The sequence below is a fragment of the Chinchilla lanigera genome, unplaced genomic scaffold, assembly GCF_000276665.1.
Source record: "Chinchilla lanigera isolate Chin_1 unplaced genomic scaffold, ChiLan1.0 scaffold00103, whole genome shotgun sequence".
Classification (NCBI taxonomy): Eukaryota; Metazoa; Chordata; class Mammalia; order Rodentia; family Chinchillidae; genus Chinchilla; species Chinchilla lanigera.
In genome coordinates, this window is record NW_004955504.1 from 7,363,914 (window position 1) to 7,376,258 (window position 12,345).

Consider the following 12,345-nt stretch of genomic DNA (forward strand, 5'->3'; position numbering starts at 1 on the left):
TCAGAACTAAACTGAAACAGCAGAGATAAAAACACATGCACACTGCCTTCCTACTCCGTAGCCTTCATGATTAAGATCATGCTCCTCAAAGGGGTTCTGCTCTAGCTGAAGAAGAGCAGAGAACATGAATGCCTGAAGCTGTCTGGAAACCTATAAACCTAGAAAGAAGTGACTGATTTTCCTCCTCCCAACATGCTAATGCACCTCCTCATTATCCATTTTCTTGCAGCAGTGACACAATTTCTTACTGGGGTCTTTGTAAATGGCTTCATCGTGGTGGTGAATGTGGTGGACTTCATCAGGCAGAGACAAATGGCTCCTCTGGATCTGCTCACTTCCTGCCTGGCGATTTCCAGGATTTGTCTCCAGTTGCTCAACCTCCTTGTGCACTTGGTTCTTCTCTCCTTCATGAAAGATTCAGTACTTGCTGAGCTTCATATTCTTTTCATATTTGTAAATATTTGGGGCCTTTGGTTGGCCACGTGGCTGGGTGTTTTCTACTGCACCAAGATCGCCACCATCCCGCACCCACTGTTCTTCTGGCTGAAGATGAGGATTTCCAAGTTGGTGCCCTGGCTGATCCTGGGGTCTACGCTGTACGTGTCTGTCAGTACTGGCATCCAGGCAAAACCTGCATGGACTATTACCCAAGAATTTTTGGTCAACTTTTTCTCCAAAAATGCAACGCAGATCAAAGGAATAGACATTGTATCACTTTCTATTTTGATTTTTCATATTACGGTGCCATTAATTATCTTCCTCATTGCTGCTCTGCTCTTGATTTTCTCCCTGGGGAGACATGCCCAGCAGATGAGAACCATTGATGTGGGAATCCGGGACCCCCGCAGGGGCGCCCCCATCAGGGCAGTGCTGTCCATCCTGTCCTTCCTAATCCTCTACTCCTCCCACTACATGGTAACCATATTGTTCTTTTTTCAAGTATTGCAGTTTGGAAGCTTCCTTTTTGCCTTCTGCACCTTGGTGGGTGGCACTTACCCATCTGTACACTCTGTCATCTTAGTTTTAGGGAACTCTAAACTGAAAGAAAATGCAAAGAAGTTCCTGCTCTGTGGTCAGTGCCGTCAGTGAGAAGGATTTGTACCAGTAGATAGGATCTAGGAGTCAATGGCTTCCCTGTGTCTGTCTCCCCCCACTCACTCAAAATCATCCTGTCCATAAATGTACTGTTCATCGCTGTAGCCCATGCATTCCAAGGCATCATTAGAGATTTTCTACCTTCAGAAAATGGTACATTGATCTGTAAAGCACAACAAATGTCAGTGAATTACATCTTTGTCAGAGTTCTGGCTATGATAGGGAACCCCCACCTTGCAAGATAAACAGTACGGGGATCTAGGTGCATGATGTCTTCCAGGTGCAGGAGAAACCACAATTCTCTCAAAGTTGAACATCTTGGAGAGGAAGAGAAACACTTGCTTGAACTTGTGATGTCAGAAACACACAGAATTCTGCAGCACCGCTGTCAGTAGGATGTCTGGTCCTCTGTGGACCAGAAAGAGGTCCACAGAGGTCCACATTTATCTGACTCAAATGGGCTGGCTGTTCCTCCCTTGTCTATGTGCAGATTTCTGTCCTTTTTGTTAGAGTCACAGATTTTTTAAAAAAGCCCTTCTTAGACTGGAAAGAAGTTTGAGGACAAGGAGCCCTTCTAGATCCCTATGAGCATGTTCACTGTGTCCATCATGCACAGAACCTAGATGTCACACCAACCCTTGGTAGCAAATGATGAAAAGGGTGATAGGTGGAAGAAAAGCAGCAGAAGAAGAGAGAGGAGTTGAGATCTGAAGGCTCCTTTTCCATCTACCCTAATGTTGCATCTGGGACAGACAATGGCTTGCAGAGGTGTTTTATTATATGCTTGGGCACTTGGCTTTAGGTCCTTTCCAATGGCTGATGGTGGTTTCATCCCTCTACCACGTGGCCTGTCTTCCCAGTGTGGCAACACCGGTAGGTGGGAGGGCCGGGGGCTTCCCCATCTGCTTTACCTCAGAGGTACATTTTCTGCTGGGCTGGCTGATGATTTGGGAAACTAAGAGGTTCATGTATGTTTCCAAGTAAATTCAAAGCCACTTTGCTTTCAAAAAAAGTAAATTAAATAAAAGATCTTCTTAAATTTAATTGTTAATTTGAATTCCTGTGTGCTGATGTTTAAACTGTGTTAGATTTAGATTTGCCAATCACCAGTTTCAAGGATTCAAATTCTGATGTTCAAATCCCAGACAAGCAACTCACAGAGAAGTTGCTTCAGAAGACCTGGTGGTGCATGTGTCTTCTCGGCTGTGGGAATGAGAGTGCTCTGTGTCTTCCCAGGGCTTGGACCTGATTCCCAGGGAACAAAGCAGCAGCCCCCCTTCCTGTACATATCCCACGTTCCCTCCTTCCGGTAGGCAGCTCTGGGAAGGGCACAGTGTCCTGGAGGTGAGCCCTGCTCCTGTTGGGGAAGGAACACGGGAGACGCACTCTTGTCCTCCTCACACCTGCTACTCAGCAAATACCTGCTCTGTGAACCCAGGATGTGTGTTCCTGCAGGTGGGCAGGGAGAGTGGGAGCAACTTCAAGCATCTAGGGAGAAATCCAGGGACATTTTGGTTCTCAGATACCAAACTGTGATTCCATTTCATGTATCTTTGCTCTGAGAGTGCTAGTTAATAGTTAATAACTACAAAGGTATGACTAAAGTTTGTGTATTTAATATTACCAAGAGGTGAAACTAAGTAAAACTGCAAAGTATAATAAAGCATTCTAAACACATAACCAATGCCTGCTTTCCTCCAAATAAATTTCTTGCAAAGATGTTGCCAAGCTATTGTGCTGCTGGCTTTGTGTGTGGTACTCATTGCTGTATCTTAAAAGCAGAAATCTCAGCCTTTTCTCTCTGGAGTCCTTTTATCTGAGCTCAGCAGCTCTGCCAAATTGCTTTTGTCCTCCTCTCACCTAGCGGCAGTTTGACCTCTTACTATCCTAGCACAGCATCTATTTCCTTGGTTTTAGAAATGTGGCCTCCTACCAAGTATGGTAGTGCATTGCTATAACTCCAAGTCTCTGGGAGGCTGAGGCAGGAGAATTGCAAGTGTAAGCCTAACCTGTGCAACTTAGTCACACCACATTACCTTGACCAAAAAAAAGAAATGTTTTAGAGTCTGTGGATGTAGCTCAGTGTAAAGGCTCCAGCTACATCCCCAGAATCACAGCAAGCAAAAAACAAAAGGGGAGAGAGAGAGAGAGAGAGAGAGAGAGAGAGAGAGATGGGGAGAGAACAAAGAGAAAGGAGGAAAGCAAGGAAGGTAGGAAGGAAGAAAATAAGAAAGAAAGGATGGGGAAAGGAAAGAAAGAGAAAGGAATGAAGGGAGGGAGGAAGGGAGGAAGGAACAAAGAAACAAAGGAAGGATGGAAGGAAGGAAGGAAGGAAGGAAGGAAGGAAGGAAGGAAGGAAGGAAGGAAGGAAGGAAGGAAGGAAGGAAGGAAGGAAGGAAGGAAAGGAGGGAGGAAGGGAGGGTAGGAGTGGAGAACGGGAGAGAAAACCGGATGAAGGAAGATAGAGAGGATGTAAGCAGAGGTCATGAGAAAGATCTACAGCAAGCAAGACCTAGGGCAGAGCTTCCTAAGATTTTTTACATCATGTCACCGGAGATTGATGATTCCATTTGGGTCCACTGAGGAAAGTTTTTGTCCACCTGGGCCAGCCCAGGCCTGCCCTCCAGGCCTGAAGAGATCAGTACCAAAGCCACACACTGAGAAACGTGGCCTGTGGGATCCAACTGAACATCTATTTTTAAGTATTTCAAATGTAACATCCAAAAACCAATGCCAGCTGGGCGTGGCAGCACACACCTGTGATCCCAGCAGTTGGGAGGCTGAGGCAGGAGGATCACCTTGAGTTTGATGCCAACCTGGGCTATATAGTGAGTCCAGGTCAGCCTGAACTACACAGCAATAACCTGTCTCAAAAAAAAAAAACAAAGACCAATACCACCCCTTCCTCCCAAGATCCACTTCTCACATGGACTTCCCATTCTTCTAGTTGATCAAACCACAGCTCTCCGATCTAGCCTCAATTCTTCTTCCATGATGCCCTTTCGTGGACCTACTTTTGTCCCACACAAAGCCACACACTCCTCCTCTCGGGGGCACGCCCTCTTCTGAAGTTCTCTATATTTCAGTCCTGCTCACTGTGCGCTTTGCTGTTTGACAGCATTTCTCAACATCCACAGCCTCCTACTCAGACCAAGGGAGCAGCTGTCTAGTGGCCCCATGAAGCCAGAACCGAGCCCGGGGTCGGGGGTGGGCGGGCCTAAGAGTGATGCCCAGGTCTTTGCAGGAGAACGCCACTGTCACCTGGACCGTGCTAATCTGCTGAAAGGCCAGGCAGGTGTGGGGTTTTCCCACAATTGTTATTAGTACCTAGTGCTTACACAGATTAATGGGTTTCATTTAGGCAGACTTTGTGTGGTTTTAATAGGACACAGTGAAAGGTCTCATGAGCTGACCAAATAAAAAGAAAAAGGAGGATGGGGATGACTCAGGAAACTTCCTGTGACAGAGAAGGAAAAAAGGCATTAGAGAAAAAACTCTACGTGCCAAATAATACGTTCAAACACTGCGGCATTCACAGAGAGAGAGGCACCATGTTCACGTAACACTCTGAGCCCTACATGGAAAGAAATGAGGAACTATTGCAAAATTGCCATAACTTCCAAAAGCGAGTGTGATTTCTTTATCATCTCTGCTATTTCATTGTATGGAGGGAGGACAAGGCAGCAAGGACACCAGCAACCAACACAAACAGTTCATAGAAGAAGCAGCACAGGACCAATAAACACATGAAAACAGTGCACTTCACTTCACAAGTAATCAAAGAAACACACATTAGAGCAACATTACAGAACAATTTTTTCCTATGCACTGGGTAGGATTATTTAAATGGTAATATCCAGTGAGTTTCAGAACAAGCGTAGGAGTGAAAATTGGCAAATCCTTTCTAAGGGAAAAGTTAGCTCTACGTATCAAAAGGCTTTTAAACTATGTATTCCAGTAGTCGGTGACAGTGATTATAATTTATTCCAATTTGTGCACGTTTTTATGTTTAAAAAATCACTAAGTACTGTGGTTGGGGTTAGGACCCAGAGGTTTCAACTCCAAAGATCACGAATTTCCCAAAATATAGAATTACTCTCAATCCATTCGCAAGTGGGTGGTCTAAAATGCTTTCACTGTATCTGAGAAAAGCCATGATTCAACCCGAAAGACACGCAACCCCAGCTCATTCTGAGCCAAGTGGGGTGGTGTATTGAGCATTTAAATGCCCAAGCACAGAGGAGTTCTGACTCTGAGAGCACATCACCTATCCACATCACAGTGATGCACTTAGGAAGGTTCTCATCACAAGAAATTTCCCCACATTCACATGAATAAAGGCATGTAAACTGCTGAACAGATGGAAGGCTTGCTCTAGAATTCTGCTAAGAACTTTACCTTGAGACTCAAAACACTAATTACCTTGAAGACTCAAGCTTAAGCAATTTAGCCCTATATTGAAAGCTTTTGTCAAAAACAGTAAACAGCTCCTAGGGTCTCACAGCTCCTCCAGTGTTTTACAAGGTTAGTGGTCAGTGTGGACCAGACAATTTGATGCGAGCTGCTCTCTCGGAATTAATACATTTCGAAGTCCAGAGCCAGGCGAGTAGCAATGCTAATCAAGCAAGTGACAGCATTAATCTCCTTTGGCTCAGCTCAAAATGAAATGTGCCACCAGTGACCCCAAGTCCTTCCTTCCCCTTCTCAAGCCATTAGCCGAACATCATATTTCTTTCTGCTGCCAACACCGGCGCCACCAGCCACACAATTCAAACAGCAGGGAAGAACACGGATGACGAGAACAGCTTATTAACTCTGCCCGGAGTCAGCGCTCAGCGATGGCTTCTCCAAGGTGTTCTCTTAATTTGCCCAAAGTAATGAGAAGATAGCCCTCAGCCAATTACCTCGCACATCTCATAGGAGGATGAGCCGCTGAAAGTGTTATGATTGAAACTGGAGTTCCTTATTACAAGGACCAATGCAAGGCTTACACCAAGAGGAATTTCACTGTTTACCTACGAGACAGTCCTCGGAAAAATGTAGGTGTCACTTCATTATTCTATTGTGGTATCTCCACCATGACCAGGTACCGCAAAGGAACCAGAGCAGAAGTCCAACAAGGTAGTAGATCCGTCTACACCTAGGCAAGCTCTACCCCAAGGGATGGTTTAAGAATAAACCAGAATGAAGAAATAAATCATTCTCCACAAACAAGGAGAACACCAGTGGACACAAACCAAAGGTCTAGTGTGTGCTGCAAAAATGGGGAAACTGCCCTTAACTCTAATTTCTAAGTTCTAAACTCCCTTCATTTAAAGGCCAAAAGGTTGACAGTTTCTGTTAAGAGCCCCTTACTGTGGCATGGTCATGTTTGCAGGAGTCCAGACTCCCTAACCAGGGCTGTGTCCTTTGATCACCAGCCAGAGACTGCAGCAATCTTGCAGATGGGCTTCGCTTCACTTCGAGGGCCAGCTTCTGGCTACTATCAACCCTAAGTCACCACAGCTTATTTTCCAGCTCTGAAAAACATCTTCACTTCTCTTTTCCCTTCTGGAGCACATGATCTCCTCCCTTTCTGAAGGCAGGTTCTAACGAAAGTCTCTGAATGTCTATTTTCTTTATGAAAGGGAATCAGAGCAGAAATCACCTTGAAAGCACTTTCTCGCATTCCTCCACTGCAAATACCCCGGACTGGATTCCAGCCACGTGGATCCAAATGATGCCTGAACTCTGCAGAAGAGAGAGCTTGAAGGAGTCGCATGTGGGGACCTGAACTCTCCCTTCACCAAAGGTGGTACAGCCAGATATGAACACTTGGCCAAGGAATAAATCACCAGGTTGGCAAATGACCTCACATGGAATCCCAGTCGTAGGAGTTGTGGAAAATGCATAACTCAGAAAAGGACAGTGAGATGCAATTTAGAGTTGGAAATTTATAGTTGGTTTCATAATTTGTGCTTTAAGATGCAGTGCTCTCTGAGCCTGCAGACATGCCTAGGAGATGGTGCTGTGGGGCTTCAAAGGCTGAGGAACAGAAGGGAATAAGAACACAAGAGCATGGCTGGGGAACCCATCCTAGACTCCCATGTGCATCTTACAAGAAAATCTCAAATACTTAAAGTAATACAACTGAGTCACTTCCTTAAAACCAAAGAGTTTGCAGAAGATATTGACTAAATGGCATTTAAATCAATTACTAATGAGAAAAGGTTGCTGAAATTAATTTACTGTTACTGGGCATGTTGGCACATGCCTGTAGTCCCAGCACTTGGGAAGCTGAGGCAGGAGGATGATGTGAGATCAAGTCCAGCATGGACTACATTGTGAGACCCTGTCTCAAAAAAATTAATTTACTACTGAACTATCATTGCCAAATCATTTACACGACAGTAATTGTGCTGGATTAATTATGGTCAGTTTCAGTGAGAACGCCCAGGTGAACTGAGTCAGGAGATTCTAAGGGTGGAAGACCCGCCTAAGGACTGTTGCCTGAATGGCATAGCAGGAGAATGGGAGGAGAAGATTGTGAGCTGCTGATTTCCCTTTGCTGTGGCCTGTTTTCCTGATACGACCGTGGCTCTTGCCACCAGAGGAGAAGCTCTGGTCCATGCTGTCACCCAGCAATGGCTGCTGCTCTCTTCTAGGAAATTTGCTCTTCGTCTGAGTGTCACTTCCCGGCTCCAGTGCAGATGCCTCTGCCTTCTCCCTGGCAGACTCTCTAGCTTCCACCACAGACATTTGGGACTTCCAGGTGCAGATCCTTGATGCAGACTTGCAGGAGACATTGCCCTGGACTCTAAGCGTCTGGCTGGACTTGTGGAAGATCTAAGCCCTCGGCTGGATTCTTTGGGTCTCTCATGTGTAGAAAGATCTCTTGCACTCTTCTGCATTTGACTTTTTGGGTGAATAAGATAATCCCATAAATGTATGTGTCCTGTATTAAATCTATTCCCTTGCAAACCATTGACTACAATAGTAACCTAAACTATTTTCCCAAGGAAGCCATAAAAACCATGTGTGCCAATCATTCTAAAATGGATACAATTTGGTCTTAATTGAGTTACACACTTTTATGGTCATTTCTCTGAAGAATTCTTATAAAGACAAGCAGGAAGTTAAAGAGGTGGTGACATATCCCAAGAGCACCTGAATATAAGAATCTTGAGGCTTTCTTTTAGGTCATCTCACCTGAAAGAAGATTTGGGTCCTTACCCATGTAACATACGGTGGCTTGGTCACCTTCCCATTGCTGAGACACACTCACAATTAAAGGAGGAGAGATTGAATTCGGCTCACCGTTTCCAAAGCTTCAGTCCATGGTCAGCTGGTCCCAAGCAGAGAGGGCACGGTGGGCAGGCCCGAGCAGAGGAGAGCTGTTCATGCAGTGGCCACCAGGAAGCAGAGAAGAGTGGAGCCGGGGAGGGAGATGCACTCTTCCAGGTCACACCCCCAGTAACACACCTCTTCCAGTGCCCTCTCCTAACAGCAAGGGAGCTGTAATGCCCTGTGACTCAATCTCCTCCCAACAGCCCCACCCATGAGTCTGTGAGGTCTTTGGGGGACATTCCCACCCTAAATAGTGACACACGGATATGCCCGGGAGGCCATTTCTGAGAAGCGTGTTCCCCTCACTTCATAATCATAATCAAACAGTACTTTTCCAGCAGGACAGAGCAATACTTCCAAATGGTACAATGAAAAGATGGAATTTTTTTAAACCTACGCCAACATAGAGCTCTCCAAGTCATCCCAAAAGTTTGAGATGAAAGACTAGGAAAGTCTTACTTACTCTATTTATCCTACGAATTTCTTTTAAAGAGTCTATTAAGACTCGAGCCCATTCAGAGCAAATTATAGGTATCTATGGAAATGTCACAGTGAAGCCCATTACTTTGTACAATATGCTCTAATAATTGAAACTTTAAAATATAATAAAGAGTCTAATGATAAAAATGAAAGTCATAACCTGGTAAAAGAGGTGAAGAGAAAAGCTGGAAGCAAGTGTCAGCAACTCTCCACTGCTCGCAGAGCCCCGGGTCACAGGTCAGAAGGCCACCACTGTGGGGCTTTGGGGTTCTCAGCCTACCAGATGCCCAGGATGACAGCACCTCTAGGAACGGGAACGTGGGAGGACAGAGGCAAAAAGAAAGAGGTGCTCAAGGAACAAAGGTGAGTGATCCCCTCCTCATGAAAGGCTAGCATTTTATACACAAAGACTCAGACTCGGAAATTACTAAAACAAACAGAACGCCCTTGCAAAGAAAATGGTGCAGAGACAAGTGCACTGCAGATCTTCGCCCAGCAATAAATGAGCTAGCACCTAAGGAACCCAGTGAGCTAAAAGTCAAGCATACTTCTCGTCGCTATTCTTCAGGGATCTAGTTCTGCTGAGAAACTCACTTTTCTCAATATACCTAAAACCTGTCTGCAATAATTACCTGAGAAGCAGAAAAGGGGCATTTTAAATTTTAGTGACACATTAATGAACAAGGTAATCCTCTTGACAGATACAGAGAAAGATTCACCACAGGAAATCAAGCAAGAGCTCCTCAGATCAAAATACAAGCCGTCTAACCAGCCTTGGCAGGCCTGGCCTGCATCAAAGCCGCACTGCAAATAGTCACAGCCCCTCCAGACACCTTGAAACCACTGACAGATTTACTACCTTTATTTTCCCTGGCAGCTGCTTGGCAGGCATCTCACCTCGGAAGACTGGAGCCTTTGTCTTGGAGTCAAGGGTTAATAGGACCCTTAATTGCAGTATCGTTTACAACAAGGTCCCACCTTTTCACAAGGAAATTCTTTCTGCAAGCTGAGGGGAGTAACTGATTCGCCAGCCTGAGATGTAAAATCTCAAAGTACAGCTCAAAGTGCGAGTCAGAACACGACAGGAAATGGAGGGAGCGTGTCCTCAGGCGCGTGCTGTGGCACCTCTGGCTGATCGCTACAATGACATGGGAGGTGGTTGCTGGTACCAATGCCTGCAGGTTACTCCTGCTGCCTCTTCAGGCTAGTAGTAAGTAAGCTCAGGGTCCCACAGGCCGAACTGTGTCCCTTGAAAATTCCTATGTCAGTCTGGGCATGTAGCTCAGTGGTAAAGTGCTTGCCTAGCATGCAAAAATTCATGTGTCAAAGTTCCAACCCCGAATACAACCTTACCTAGAAATAGGGTAGTTAAAGAAGACAATGGCCACTAGGGTGGGTCATATTCCAGTTATAAAAAGAGACAGGCTCGGGGCTGGGGATTTAGCTCAGTGGCACAGTGCCTGCCTGGCAAGCGCAAGGTCATGAGTTCGATTCCCGGTACCGGAAAACAAAACAAAAAAATAAAAGAGACGGGCTCGGGGAGAAACCATGTGAAGATGAAGACAGGGACTGGGGTGATGCTACAGCAGGCTGAGGAGCACCAAAAACCACCAGCAAACAACCAGGAGCCATGGCCAAGCCATGGACAAACCTCCCCTCACAGCCACAGAAAGAACAAACCCCGAAGACACCTGGCTCTTAGATATCAACTCTCCAGAAGTGAGAGACAACGCATATCTGCTGTATAAGCTATCCAATGAGTGGCACTTTAATAGGGCAGCCCAAGCAAACAACAGCTGAACAAAAACTATGGTGTGGGTCTAAATTTTTAAAAACTTACTATAGTAAAAGACATAATACTGCCAATTCCCCCTCAAAATTCTCCAACTCATTTTGAACACACTTGTCCCATCCCTCTTGCCATGTTCTGATGCAGTTCTGGAAATCCTCTTTCATTAATGTCTTTAGGTTCAAAAATATAGTGGTCCCAATGGAAAGGCAGCCTCGTATCAACATTACAGTGTGTTCTCATACACCTTATCTGTTGAATCGGGCACTGTGTGACTTCTGACTTCCCCACAGTCGAAATGACGGTGAAAGACAAATGCTTTAAATGGATTCAGGACATTGAAGCAGCCAGGACTATGGCAACCAAAGATACTCGTGGAAGAGAACTTCCAGAATTGCTTCAGAAAGTGGCAAGGATGATGGGATTTGTATGTTCAAAGCAAGGGGAAGTATTTCAGGGGGATTAATAGCAATGTATCTTGTACTGGAATCAACCTCTTTAATTTAAATATTCACCATATTGTTTGATCACACTTCTGTCATTCTTGTTAACATTGTCTCGGCTTTCCATAACCAGCTACAGTGGCATGAGTTCCACCCCTTGAAGAACAAATACCCGGCATGTCCCTCTTTACCCTGAAAACCCACCAGCTCTTTCTAAAACCCCAAGCTTCTCTTGTCATATTATGGAAACTTAACTTAAATTTTGACTAAGGCACTACGGTCACAGGAACATCAAAAAGCATGTTATGTAAAAATTCTAGTTAGGGAATCAAAAGGAAAAACTACAGAGAACAAGGAAGTGAGAGAACTCATAAGAAACTTTAAACTCTTTGTCCCCTAACCTCATTCAAATGGGGAAGGGAGCTGCTGTTTGCTGATGTACCGTTCTCACCCCTTAACTGTGGTTCTCTCCTCAGTCTACTACCCATGGTCAACCAACATCCCAAAATATGAAGTGGAAAATTCCATTGCTGAACAAGTCACAGGTTTTAAATGGCACACCGTTCTGGAGAGACACCGTGCGCAGGATGCAAATCATCTCTCTGTCCAGCGTGTCCATGCTGTATACAGCATCCACTCAGGTCTTGGTGAGCAGGTCTGCTGTGACTGTTCCAAGGAGATTGTTACAGGACTCAGTAATGGTTGCAAAGCACGAGAATAGTGATGTTGGTTGCCAGTCTTACCACAGATACTGTTATAATTGTTCTATTTTATTATTAGTTAATGTTGTTTCTCTTACTGTGCCTAATTTATAAATTAAACTTTATCATAGGTATCCATATGGAATAAAATGTATCTATGGAAAGACATATCTATGCAATTGTATCTAGTTGAAAAAAACTATAGGAAAGAACATAGTATTTATCACAGTATCTTTAGTGCTATCTGTGGTTTTAGCCATCTACTGGGGATCTTGGAACATATTTCTCAATGAGAAGGAGTGACTGCTGTGTTAAAATTCAGGATGGTGCCTCTCAAAGTATGGTTACCAGCCCAGCAGCATCAGCAGCAAATTCTCAGGCTCCACCACAGATCTACTAAATCAGACTGGCTGGGACCCAGGATCTGTGTTCCTGTGTTGGAACAGGTATTCCAGGCACTTCTGATGCCTTTAAAGTGTAAGAACCAGTCTTGCACTCAAAGCCAAGAGTC

At 44.9% G+C, this 12,345-nt stretch overlaps 1 protein-coding gene across 1 annotated transcript; it reads left to right on the forward strand.

Moving 5' to 3' along the window:
- The first annotated feature begins 192 nt into the window (after positions 1-192).
- Positions 193-11,854, forward strand: LOC102028109 (taste receptor type 2 member 1-like). Its single transcript, XM_005407099.2, has 3 exons — positions 193-1,072; positions 4,214-4,390; positions 11,610-11,854. Exons 1-3 carry the CDS (start codon positions 193-195, stop codon positions 11,852-11,854), a joined length of 1,302 nt encoding a protein of 433 aa, XP_005407156.2.
- The last annotated feature ends 491 nt before the right edge of the window (positions 11,855-12,345 follow it).